Source organism: Tachypleus tridentatus, chromosome 9, assembly GCF_004210375.1.
Source record: "Tachypleus tridentatus isolate NWPU-2018 chromosome 9, ASM421037v1, whole genome shotgun sequence".
Classification (NCBI taxonomy): domain Eukaryota; kingdom Metazoa; phylum Arthropoda; class Merostomata; order Xiphosura; family Limulidae; genus Tachypleus; species Tachypleus tridentatus.
Window position 1 is genome coordinate 79,184,591 of NC_134833.1, and position 12,468 is coordinate 79,197,058.

At 31.7% G+C, this 12,468-nt stretch overlaps 1 protein-coding gene across 1 annotated transcript in view; it reads left to right on the top strand.

Moving 5' to 3' along the window:
- Nucleotides 1–12,468, top strand: part of betaCOP (coatomer subunit beta) — a 55,898-nt gene that overhangs the window by 34,817 nt on the left and 8,613 nt on the right. Inside the window, exons 10-15 of the mRNA XM_076455266.1 lie at nt 4,751–4,896; nt 5,912–6,008; nt 6,189–6,348; nt 7,648–7,793; nt 10,498–10,569; nt 11,125–11,280. Of these exons, the coding sequence (XP_076311381.1) occupies nt 4,751–4,896; nt 5,912–6,008; nt 6,189–6,348; nt 7,648–7,793; nt 10,498–10,569; nt 11,125–11,280 (777 nt within the window). The remainder of the gene's footprint in view (nt 1–4,750; nt 4,897–5,911; nt 6,009–6,188; nt 6,349–7,647; nt 7,794–10,497; nt 10,570–11,124; nt 11,281–12,468) is intronic.

Here is a 12,468-nt window from a genome sequence, read left to right on the forward strand (position 1 = left end):
TACATCTTCTCCCGCCCCAAGATGCAAAATGATCATTCATTTATGTCCTCAGTCACTGGAATCTTCTACCAACAACAAAGACCTGTCCAATAGATACTCTAGGTGTAAGCTTTTGCCAGGTATCTAGCACTTCTGTTTCATCCTCCATCTTCTTAGCCACCAACACTTAGGCAGAGTGATGCCTCTTTGCTTTTGAGCTGATTGTCTCTGTGACTTTAATCATTCCTTTACACTGGTGGAACTCAAACTGTCCCTTCATTGGTCTGGTAATACATGGGTTGGACCTGATGATGTACACTACGAGATGCTGTGCCATCTATCTTCTGCCTCTCTTGCTATTCTTCTAATTGTTTTTAATCAGATCTGGCAGGAGAATGTTTTTCCTGATGCCTTGTGCCAGGCTACTGTCTTATCTTTCTCTAAACCTGGGAAGGATCCCAAGATTCCTTCAAGCTACTGTCCAGTTGCTTTGACAAAATGTCTCTGTAAGACCTTAGAGAAGATTGTTAATGTTTATCTTGTTTGGTTTCTAGAATCAAACAACCTCCTCTCGCCCACCAAGTGTGGGTTCCAACAATAGCACTCCACCATGGACCAACTGATTTGACTTAAAACGTCAATCAGAGAAGCCTTTGTCAAATGACAACATCTTGTATCAATATTCTTTGACATTGAGAAGGTTTATAATACTACATGGAGGTATGGCATTTTGCGAGACCATTTTATATAGGTTACGTGGTCATTTGCCCATTTTTATTAATTTTGTAATAGACAGGTGATTCCAAGTTCTTTTGAATTCGACACTTTCCTGTTCTTTTCTTTAGGAACTTGAAGTCCCTCAGGGCTGTGTTTTGAATGTCACTTTTCAGTATAAAGGTTAATGCCATCACTGAACAACTCCCTCTTAGTGTTGCAAATGGGTTCTGTCAACAATTTTCACATCTCGTGCCAGGCATCAAACATCAGGTATATTGAGTGGCAACTACAGACTGCTCTCAATCATTTACTGAAGTGAACCACAGCAAACGGCTTTAACTTCTCTCTCCCTAAAACCGTTTGCATGCATTTTTGTCTTCAAAGAGGTATTCAACCTGATTTTGGACTCCATGTTGGTGAAATTGTGCTTCCTGTGGTCCCTAGGGCAAAATTCTTGGGGCTTATCTTTGACCGTGAGCTGACCTTTATGCTACACATCAAGCAGATACAAGTAAAATGTACAAGAGAACTGAACATTCTCCATATGTTCTCTCTTCCACCACTTGGGGAGTGAATCACTGTTCTGTGCTAAAGATATATCGTGCTCTTATTCAATCAAACCTCGACTAGGGATCACTGGTCTATGGCTCTGCCAGGACCTCAACCTTACAAAGATGATGGACCCCATTCATCATCAAGGACTTCGGTTCTGCACCGGGTCTTTCTGCACTTACCCAATTCAGAGCCTTATACACAGTCTTGTGAACCTTCTCTGCACCTCCACCTTCTTTACTGTATGCATCGAAACTTCAATCCTTATCACAGCATCCCACCTTGGATTGTGTTTTCCTTCCTCGATGGGCCATGCTTTTTCAGAACAGATGATCTGCCATTGCTCCTTTTGGCCTTCATATCCAGACACAGTTGAATGAATTGGATCTGTCTTTGGATAACATTGCTGTATCCATTGGTCAGTCCATCCCAGCATGGCTTTTTACAGTTCCCATATGTGACCGACTTTTATTTGTTGGACATCTTTCGAACCATTCTTCCATTCCTAATTATTCGGATGGTTTGAAACCAGGTGACTCTGTAGGCTCTGCCATGGTTTGTTGTGGTACGGTGGTTTCGTGCAGGATCCCCTCTACAGTTTCTGTGTTCACTGTTGAACTGTATGCCATTTCTCTTGCCCTGAATCACATAGAAGCTGAGCAGTACTCAAATTATTGCACTATTTATGCTGACTTGCTTCGTTCTCTACTGGCCCTGGAATCGCTTCACATTATTTCTTACCCTGTTCGTGCTTATATTCAAAACTGACTGACCCATTTCTCTTTAATATCTACCTCCTATCCCATTTTGTTTTTTGCATACAAGGCCACGTTGGCATTACGGGAATGGGCTTGCTGACACAGTAGCCTACTCTGTCTGCTCTGGTACTGTCACTGCTATGTCTGTTCCACATGTGAACTTTGGTCCTGTATCCAAGCTCGGCTCCGTGCCAATTAGCACTTGGAGTGAGCATTGTGAAAACAAGCTTTTCCAAATAAAACCTTCTATTGAACTTTGGCTATCTTGCTTCTGTAAGGATGGGAAAGAGGAAGTTGTCCTAACTAGACTACACATTGGTCACAGGTTTTTAACTCATAGTTTTCTTTTATTTGGGACTGATGCACCAATGTGTTGTCTGTGCAACACTCAGGTTACAATAAGCCACATTTTACCATTTTGCTTTTGTTTTGATTGTCAATGATGGCACCATTTTAAACATGTTTTGTCCCAAGGTTTATCCATAACATAAGACTGTTATTGGTAATGGTGACACTGTCCACCTTAGAAATATTTGTAGATTTTAAAAGGCCGTTAATCTTTTATAAATTTAAAAACTTAAAATAGCATTGAAATTAGACCTTTTTTTAATGTGATTCCCTTTTAAGAATCAAAGTGCATCTGGTTCGATTTGAAATTAGAAAATGGCTGTAGTGGTAATTAACTCGAAACCAGGACTGGAAAGGCCAACTTCAGGTGACTAATGGTGCTGTTTGAACTACCTGTTAGTCATCCTGGCAAGTTATCATTAAAATTTTGCTACAAGTCTTTTCAAAACTCTTATTACTTTACTTTCTGAAAATGGCCATAATGTCAAGTAACTCAAACAGGACTGAAAAGGCCAACTTCAGGTGACTAACGGTGGTTTTTAAACATACCTATTAGTCTTCCTGGTGAGTTATGATAATTACAATTATGCTACAGGAAGACATTTACAAGTTGTTTTACTGTAGTTTTTCGTTTACTGCTGTAGACTAGATATAAAAATTGGAATTAATGCTATTTATATTTTTAATTCAAAAATTGAACTATCTTTTGTTTTACCTTAATTTTCTTTTATGAATTTTAATAATTTTATCTTTTTACCTCATGTTTGGAGAAGATAGCCTAGTTGCTTTGTAACATAAAACACCAAACCAACCAACCAACTAATCTTAATATTCTAATGAAACTCAAGTTACTCATTTAAATTTAAAATGCTCACATATTACAGGAAAAGTAAACTTATGTTCTGTGGGTTTCACAAACAGATTTTAATAACATTCATGTCTGTGTATTTGTTTTTAAATTTGTGATGAGTAAGAAATGATCATTTTTTTATTGCTAAATTGTTTTACATGAAATTGATTTATTGTTACATTAGCCCACACATGTGGGGTTTAAAGGGTTTCTTGAACCCCTCCGTAATCCCCCCCCCCAAGAGAAATCATTTTCTAATATGATTTTATAAAACTAAAGACTATAATCAGTGAAATACAATGGCAGAAAGTATGATCATTTTGAGTCAGAGAGTAGAGATGTGTGTGCTTTGTTTTTTTAAATATGTATATTTTTGGTATTCCAAACTATGTTATGGTGTATTTGTAATACTTTAAACTTGTGAAAAAACAAAGTAGGCATTTTTATATGTAGTGTTTCGTGTATGTCATTATGACTGTGAGTAAGGTGTTATTGCTCAAGGGTAATGTATTTAAACTTTGCCCTTTGTACCTAGTGTTATATAGTTAAGGTGTTTTTTAAAGTTCATAAATAATAGAAGTTTTGGAACTTTATGAAGAAAAAAAAATCATTTTACTATGCCATGTTCTAGGGATTTTAAAAACATTAAAGTTTTGACAATTTGGTCTTCCATCCTAGTCCAAGCTGGAACAGGAGGGAAACTCTCCATCACCAGTCCACCTACCCTTGGCACTGAACTTCCCAAGATATACTTAAACCAACCCTGTCAGACTCCATAATCTGCCACTATGCTTTAATATTAAACTAAAGCTAGACCAGAGAATTTTCTAAGGAAGTTTAGAATTTTACTCTTGAGTGCATGCACACACACACACAAAACCTAAAATAAGAGATTTGCATTCATAAAATGCTTGTTGAAGTGATGGGAGGAGGTACAGAGACTACAGCAGTTACTGGCAACTTGTCTTCAAACAACAAGGGGTCATTCAACAATTACAGAATTGAAATATTATGTAGTAGTGAAAAATAAGTTAGTATGTAATGATATTTCAATATTAAAACAAAGACAAATAGGTTTGTAACAAGTAAAATGTTATGAATTTTACATAAATTTTTCATTATGGTAAAAAGAGATTTTGAATTGAAAAATATGGCCATAAAAGTTAATAAGTTATGGCCAAAAAAATGAAACCAAGCATTCATAAACCAAGAGAAGTATAATGAAAATACAACAATCAGGTCTACAGCAATAACTCCTTAGGCATGTACAAAATGTTGTAATCCTTTTAAATAAAGAGCAGATAGGTTTGATTGTTTGAGTAATAGTTTTTTGGGATAACAAAATATTGAGCTCAAGTCATGATTTTATAAATGTCAGATGCTCAGTACATTTTTTTAGGCATTAGTATAGTTATGCTAAGGGTATGTGAAAGAAAGTTTGTAGTCATGTTAAAACAACTTTAGCCTTTATCTTTATACATTTCTGACATTTTACAAATAGAGAGAGAGAGTTTTCAGTTAAAAAAATATATATGTTCTTTCATAGTTGCTTGAGTTTCTGTCAGACACAAATGAACAAGCTGCTGCAGATGTGCTGATATTTGTAAGGGAAGCCATGCAACGATTCGAACAGCTCCGTTCACTCATTATAAACAAGTTATTGGAAGTTTTCCCTTCTATCAAGTCTTCCAAGTAGGTGTTTGTAGCTGTACTCTTGTTAATAATCACTTCCTATATGATATTGAACAGATTAGAAATCCTTTACAAGTAGCAATAAGAGATTGTATGTATAAAACAATTATAAGTATTATCATAATATGTATATGACATGTTGGGTTGCTAATTAAAACAAAAAAACAAAAAAAATGTTACTGAAAAATTTAAGTTTTTATTCCACTAACAAATTTTTACACAAATGTTTGTGGAAAAATCAGGTACTGTGAAGTATTTATCTTGCAAATAGCAATTACATATTAACTAAAACATTAAGTGTGTTTAACAGTTAGTATTTTGTTTGTATTCTGAATTGTTGTTATTATTCCCATGTATATCCTTGTGGTCAAGCATGTCTGTATTAACAGTTTATCATTGGTTTGATAATCTCTTCAAGTCCATTTCTCACAACCATCAAGCTTTTCAGCATTGAAATTGATTGTTTGTTTCAAATGGTTGCTTTTCATTTGTTTTTGCTTTCTTTCTTTCACACATATCCATACATGCATGCACAACTTTTAGCCTATAAACACAAGATAGTGATGAATTAAGTTAGAAGTTGATAGGGACAGCTTTAAGATATGCTTAGAAAGATGCTGAATTTACTTTGAAATACATGAATCTTTATGGTCATTTGTTTGGAAATGTAATTTGTTTTTATATGATGTTTTTTAAAAGTTTATTTACTATTTTGCTAAATATTTGTAATTTTTTTTAAAAATAGAAGTTCCTGCAGATATTTTGGTTTTAAAATTTTAGTATAATTTACTTAGATTAATGTTTTCCTTTCAAAACAATGTATACTAACTGCTTGTACTTTGTTTTCAAAATGATTACCTCACAATTGAAAACAGATAGTATGACTGTTTTATGAATTTTGTCTGCTAGATTTCTGATTGTTTGTGATATAATAAGTAATTTTCTTTTTTTAAGAAATGTGTAAACAGGAGTATCATGTGTGTCTGAGACATAAATCTAAATGATTTATTATTAGGATTCATCGTGGTGCTTTATGGATTCTAGGAGAATACTGTAACACAACAGAAACTATTCAGAGCCTGATGACAGAACTTCGACAAGCACTTGGGGAAGTATGTGGAAAATTTACTTAACAAAGAATTCTTGCATTTTACATAGTTCTCCTTTGTATAAGTAATAATGTTAAATTACTCCTTTTTAAAATTCAGTGATTCTTTTCCTGTCTGTTTAAATACACATATAATAAAAAAAATTAAGAATTAATATAGCTGATGTTCTTTTTTTTTTTTCAGATCCCAATTGTAGATGATGAAATGAAAAAAGCAGCTGGTGAAGAGAATGGTGATAAAGATGTAGACTTAGCAATGACATCTCCCGTAAAACAGCTTGTTACAGCAGATGGGACTTATGCTACACAAAGCATCTTTAGCACTACCACAAGTTCTAAGAAAGGTATGTCTGCTTAATCCATTTGAGATACATAAGCATCAATGAATATGTTAGGGTATGTTTGTAACTATCCTGTAGAACAAATACTTCCTGTAACTCTTTAAAAAAAAAAGGGGGGGTAAGAAGTCTGAAACCATCCAGCTGTAAGATGATATACATCTGTATTTTGGTAAAATTTCATTACAGATAACTGTTGAATTATACTCTTCTGAAAACAAAGCATAACCAGAAATTACAGCATTCTAGATACCACAGTTTACATCTGATCAAAGCAAACTACTTGTATAGATAAGAAATAAAAAATTAACCCAGTACTAAATATAGTTAATTTGATATACATTTTGTATAATGAGAACACATTAATTCATAAATTGGGAACCCTTGCCATTAGTGATATTCTCAATCATAATCCAAGTAATATCCTACTAGTGTTTTGGTGAATTTAGAAAGTTTAAGTTTGTCTTAACTCCATATGCTAAGTTAATATTTACTCCTCATTTAAAAAAAAAAAAAAAAAAAAAAGGAATGGCAGAAACCACTGTTATGAAATATTTTATCACCTCCCTCAGTTTTTGCTGTGTAAGTCTGGTAAACCATTCTTCCACTAGGTTTATAATTTAAATTTCCTTATATTGCAGCAGAAAAAATATTTTGTAAAATTGTTTAATTTTATGAAAACAAGTAGAGATTGATATATATTTAACTTAGTAAATGGTGAAGTTGTGGGTGTAAGCACTCAACTTCATACCCTTAACTGACTTTCCATGATTAATGGCTAGTTTAACATCATTTCAGTTTTGTCTGGTAGATGGAATATTCCATTAGGAAACTTTTTCCACTGAAAATATCTTGTGACTTTAAGGTGATGACTGGGATTTACAGGGGATTTTACAAAGGACTCCTTAATGCTTATTTTCTGTTAGGTTACTATTGTTTTATGTATGTATGTATGATACAGTAGTATCCTTTTTTTTGGCACAAGAAAGGAATAATTTTGACCCCAGATGGAAAAGTTTAAACATTCTGTGAAAGAATTAGAGTAATAAGGTTTGTCCTTTATGACCTTATGCAGGTGACTTTTGCAGCTGCCATTTTGTTTCATAATGATCCATACTATTAAGTGTTACTGTGTTAACAATATTTAAGATTGTTTGTACGAGTTTTGCTGATAACCTGTATTTCATCTTCATATTAAATCTTTTATAATGTTGGTAATAAGGTAGAATATATCTTTAATATGATAATTTGGGCATTTTTCTGTTTGTTTAAAAAATATTCACCAATTCCATTGAATTTAGGAAGTTTTAAATTTTCAGCTGAACAAAAAACCGCCTCTAAGGGCTTATTTAATGGATGGAGATTTCTTCATTGCGGCTTCAATGGCTTCCAGCCTGACAAAACTAGCTTTTCGTAATTTGTCATTAGTGAAAGATCCCAAAAAACAAAATGTAAGTGTTAAATGAGACTTGTTGGCTTCCTATAGAAGTTAAAACTTTTAAATATTCATGAAAAACTTGCCAAACTTAAACATACATTTCAAGACTCCAAAGAGAGTTCCAGAGCATAACTTCCCTATTCAATTTGAATACATAGCAATCATATGATAAATTTTGAAAATATTAAATACAAATATAAAATGTTAATTGTTTTATATATTTCATATTTATTGGTGTTAAAAATGTTTTTTCTAATTTTGTATATGTATGTGCTGTATTGTATGATTTAATGTGTAATTTATTTCACATTCAATTTTATATTTTGTTTTACTTAAATCTAACAAGTTTAAGAATTGGATACTATAGAAATAAACAAAGTTGTGTATTTTAGTTCAGTATTTAATATCATTGACTAAACATAATTAATTGTAACTTGATAAATAAAAATATAAGTGCTTTCCACACTATATATCACCATTAAGACCAAAGCAAAGAATTGTAAAATTTACTTATATTCATATGTAATGTATTTTGGTATTCTTCTAAGCTTTAAGGCATTTATAAACTGTGATTGCTTCTCAAAATTATGAATTTTATCATAATAGATAGGCTAACAGTGATTTATAAGCATAAGGAAATGTTTTATATATGTAAAAACAGCTGGTTTGGGTTGAGAAAAACTTTTATGTAGAGGAGCGAACAACATTTTGACCTTCTTCGGTCATCATCAGGTTCACAAAGAAAGAGGTAACTGACCGATAGCTGACCACATGTTTGAAAGAGGTTGTGTAACTGAGTGTAGGAATGTAGAGGGCATGCTTAGATGTTTGATTATATTTATTAATATAGGTATAAGGGTGTTCCTCTGTATTGGTTTGTTTTGGGCCTGAGTTGTTGTATAAGTAAGGCTTCTTTAATTTTGCATTTGTTTGTTTCTTTATTTAGTATTTGGTTGTTTTCTGTGGTTATGTTGTGTTACACAACCCCCTTCAAACATGTGGTCAGCTATTGGTTAGTTACCTTTTCCTTTCTTTGTGAACCTGACAATGACCGAAGAAGGTCGAAAAGTTGTTCGCTCCTCTACATTAAAAAAAACAAAACTCAACCCAAACCAGTCGTTTTTACATATATATTTTTCTCTACAAGTGAGTTTTCTTGTCATCACTAAAGGAAACATTTTATTGATGGTGGAACATAAATGTTTGAACATCAGTAAAACTTTTCTCTATGCTTATAAATCATTGTTTACCTACCTATTATTATTAGTATAATCACTGTGTAAATAAAATGAAAACAAAAATATGAATGTTACATTTTTTATATCTTCATATTTTAAATGTTAAAATCAGTTTAATTATAAAAATTATTTAAAGTATTCAGTTCAGTAAAAGTGTAGTGTCTTTGAATAAGCAAGCAAGTTGTTTATGAAAAGAAATATAGAAGTGTTTATTTTTTGTTATGAAGGTATATTATTGTCTAGACTAATCTGTAGCTGATTCAAATTGAAATTGAATTCCTTAATGCACAAGGTATTTTTTTCAAAACTCCAAATGATCTATTAAAATTGATTAAATATTATTGAGAACTTCTTTAGAAGCAGTAACTTGGAAACATTTAGTTGAACTGCTTTTGTTCTGTGAACTGGAAGTTTTTTCCTCATTAGTAACTTGTACCAGTGTGATATGAGAAATAACAAATTCAATTAAGTAGGTTATGTTGGTTTATCATCCTTATGCTTTAACTTCCCAATTACAATATATAACAGTTAATGGTCACATACATAAGTGCTGATGTGATGTAATGAATTTCAGATATATTAAAGAACACGACTATTATAGAATATCTGTTTTCTTGTATTTTTGAGAAAAGTACATTAAGTATTGTTACAACTGAAATGTAGGAGTTGTTTACTTTTTGATACATCATCATTAAATATGTTGATTTTTGTTAATTAAAAATATTTCATTTTGTTTCATTTTATATTCACTGTATTTCAGTTTTATAATATAGATAAATTAAGTAAACTAACACTGTAGGATATAGTAAAAGTTGCATGCTTATTTCTTGAGGTTTATTTCAATTTCATGTCAAACACTGGCAAAGTCCTTTTTGTCAACTGTTTAGTTCAAGATTAATTCATTTCCACAGGTAATGAGAATGTAATTTTATGGAAGTTTGGTTGTGACAACATCTATGGCATACTTATGTAGTATTTAGGATAAAGGTAAACAACTAAACTTGGAAATAAGTGCACAAAAATTCTAAATAATTGTTTTACGACATTAGAAGAGTTAACTTTCATTGGCAGTTTGTGTTCATTTCCTTTTGAAGAAGCAAATTTTATCTAAAACTGTTATAGAAAGTTTGTGTAGTCCCCTGCTGGAACAGTGATAAGTCTACAGATTTACCATGCTAAAATTGGGTTCAGTTTCCCTCAGTGAATTCAGCAGATAGCTTGATGTGGCTTTGCTATAAGAAACACAAGTTTGTATAGACCAAATTTATGTATTTAAAAACGGCTGGTATGGGTAGAGAAAGGGTTTTCTCGTTATCACAAATTGTGTAGACCAGTTAGCATTTTCTAAAAATTGTCTCATACAGTGTTTGCAAAATTACTTATTTAGATAAAAGTAGCCACCACTTTATTTCTCATGTTATCATTGATAAGTTAGCTTTAGAAATATTAGTTTTTATTTATGCTTATTTTGTTTTGTAGTGTTTTGTTGCAGAATGTATGTTAATAATGACTTCAATAATTCATCTTGGAAAATCTGGATTGACAGCAAAGGTAAATGTCATTCTTTCTTTTCACTAAAAAACTGAGATTGCCATGTTTAACTTTGTTATAACTGTTAAATTCCTATGTATACCTTAAAAATATTTTCTTTTTATTTGAAAAGATTTTAACTTTTTAATATCTTACATTACACAAATTGCATTTCATTGTAGAAACATTTCCTCAAATTATTTTTAATCAGCAAATTGGTGGATAATCTAGTTGTTTAATGTGTTTATTTTTTGAAAATCCAGAAAGTTTGATTGGAAAATTATTTCAGACTATTAACTAGGGAACCTTGAATTAGAATAATTATTTTCATGTTAGCTTACCATGACTGTTTTAAAATGTGCAGTTTTTTTAATATCAATTGTAGTGAGTTTCTGCTGGAAGTTAACCTTCAGCTCAATGAATAACTTAACATCTTTGAAATTGAGTTACACGCACACGACGCACACACAGTTCTCTATTTTTTATTAATGACGTTATTTGATAAAACAGAAAAACAGCATGTTTTAAAACCTCTTGAGATTTCATGGTGTAGTTTATTTGTTTGTTTTGTTACAGAGCATAAATGATGATGATTTGGAGCGAATATCCTTGTGTCTCAAAGTTCTGGCTGAACGTTCTCCTCTGATGATCAAAATATTTAACTTGGACTGCAGAGAATCTTTGTCAACCATGTTAACTACTAAGATTGAGGAAGAAAAAGAAACTGAGAAGGTTAGCAGGCACGCCTTTTTGTTAACTTTCTAAATTGGGATAATTACAGGGTATTCTGTTTTTGTGCATGTTCTTATTCTATGTTCTTTGTTGCATTATTTGTTACAATACTACCATTACTATGAAAAAGTAATATTAAGAGAGTTATGAATTTTAATAATTGTTTTTGCTCATGAAGGAAATCATCTCGCAAAGAGATTAGCTCTATAATAATTTGGTCTAAAGCAGGGACTTGCTGTAAGTTCCACCTTTTTCAACAGCTTTTCACACAGATGTTAGTTTCATGAACATTCCTTTGTTGGGTACAGGGACAAAGCCCTTGTTGGAGGACATCTTTTCTTGCACTTAAAATTATATGTATAAATTCCATACTGCAAAATCTCATATACTTTATACTAACAGTTTTAAAAGAAATAATTACAAATTAAATGTTGTATATTTCTTTCTATTTGACAAAACATTTACTTGTGCATTGCAAGAACAATAATTTTTACATTTATCTACAAGGTTCCAAGACCAATTATCTTTTGGTCTGTTCTTTAAAATGCATCATTATTGAAGTGAGATGTCTTGTGCATTTTTTACTTGTAAAGGTTTCTTTGAGTGGACAGCTGCTTTTCTTGAAATCCAATTAGACATTTGATTCTAGCTGGTTTTAACTATCCACAAGGAAACCTTAATACTGTTAGACCACTTACCATGTCATCGTGAGTCTGCTATAATATTTTAAAATTTTGCTATAACAGAAATTGTATTAAAATGCATCGAAGGGAAATCTACTAGTTTATTTAAACCTGAAAGGAAGTTTCTGATATCAGTTAATATGAGCTAAATAATGACTAATATCCCCAGTTTGTTTTTATTTAATATTGAATGAAAAAGTGGGCTTATGACACAGGTGAGAGAAACCGCATCTAATTTAATCTCATTAAAACAGCAGAGAATGAGAACAAAATAATGATTTCTCTTTTTATGCATTTTCATTTAATTTATATAAAATGTACATAGATGTAGGGGTAACAACATGCAAGAAACAGTACAGTAATTAATTTATGGTTTTATAACACAGTCAGTATTGATTATTGATATGATTTTATTTTGGGATATCACATGTAAAAAGAAAATATAGCTAAAGGCTTAATTTAAATGAAAGTAATACTAATAATTTAAGTATCTTGCTCAAAAGTT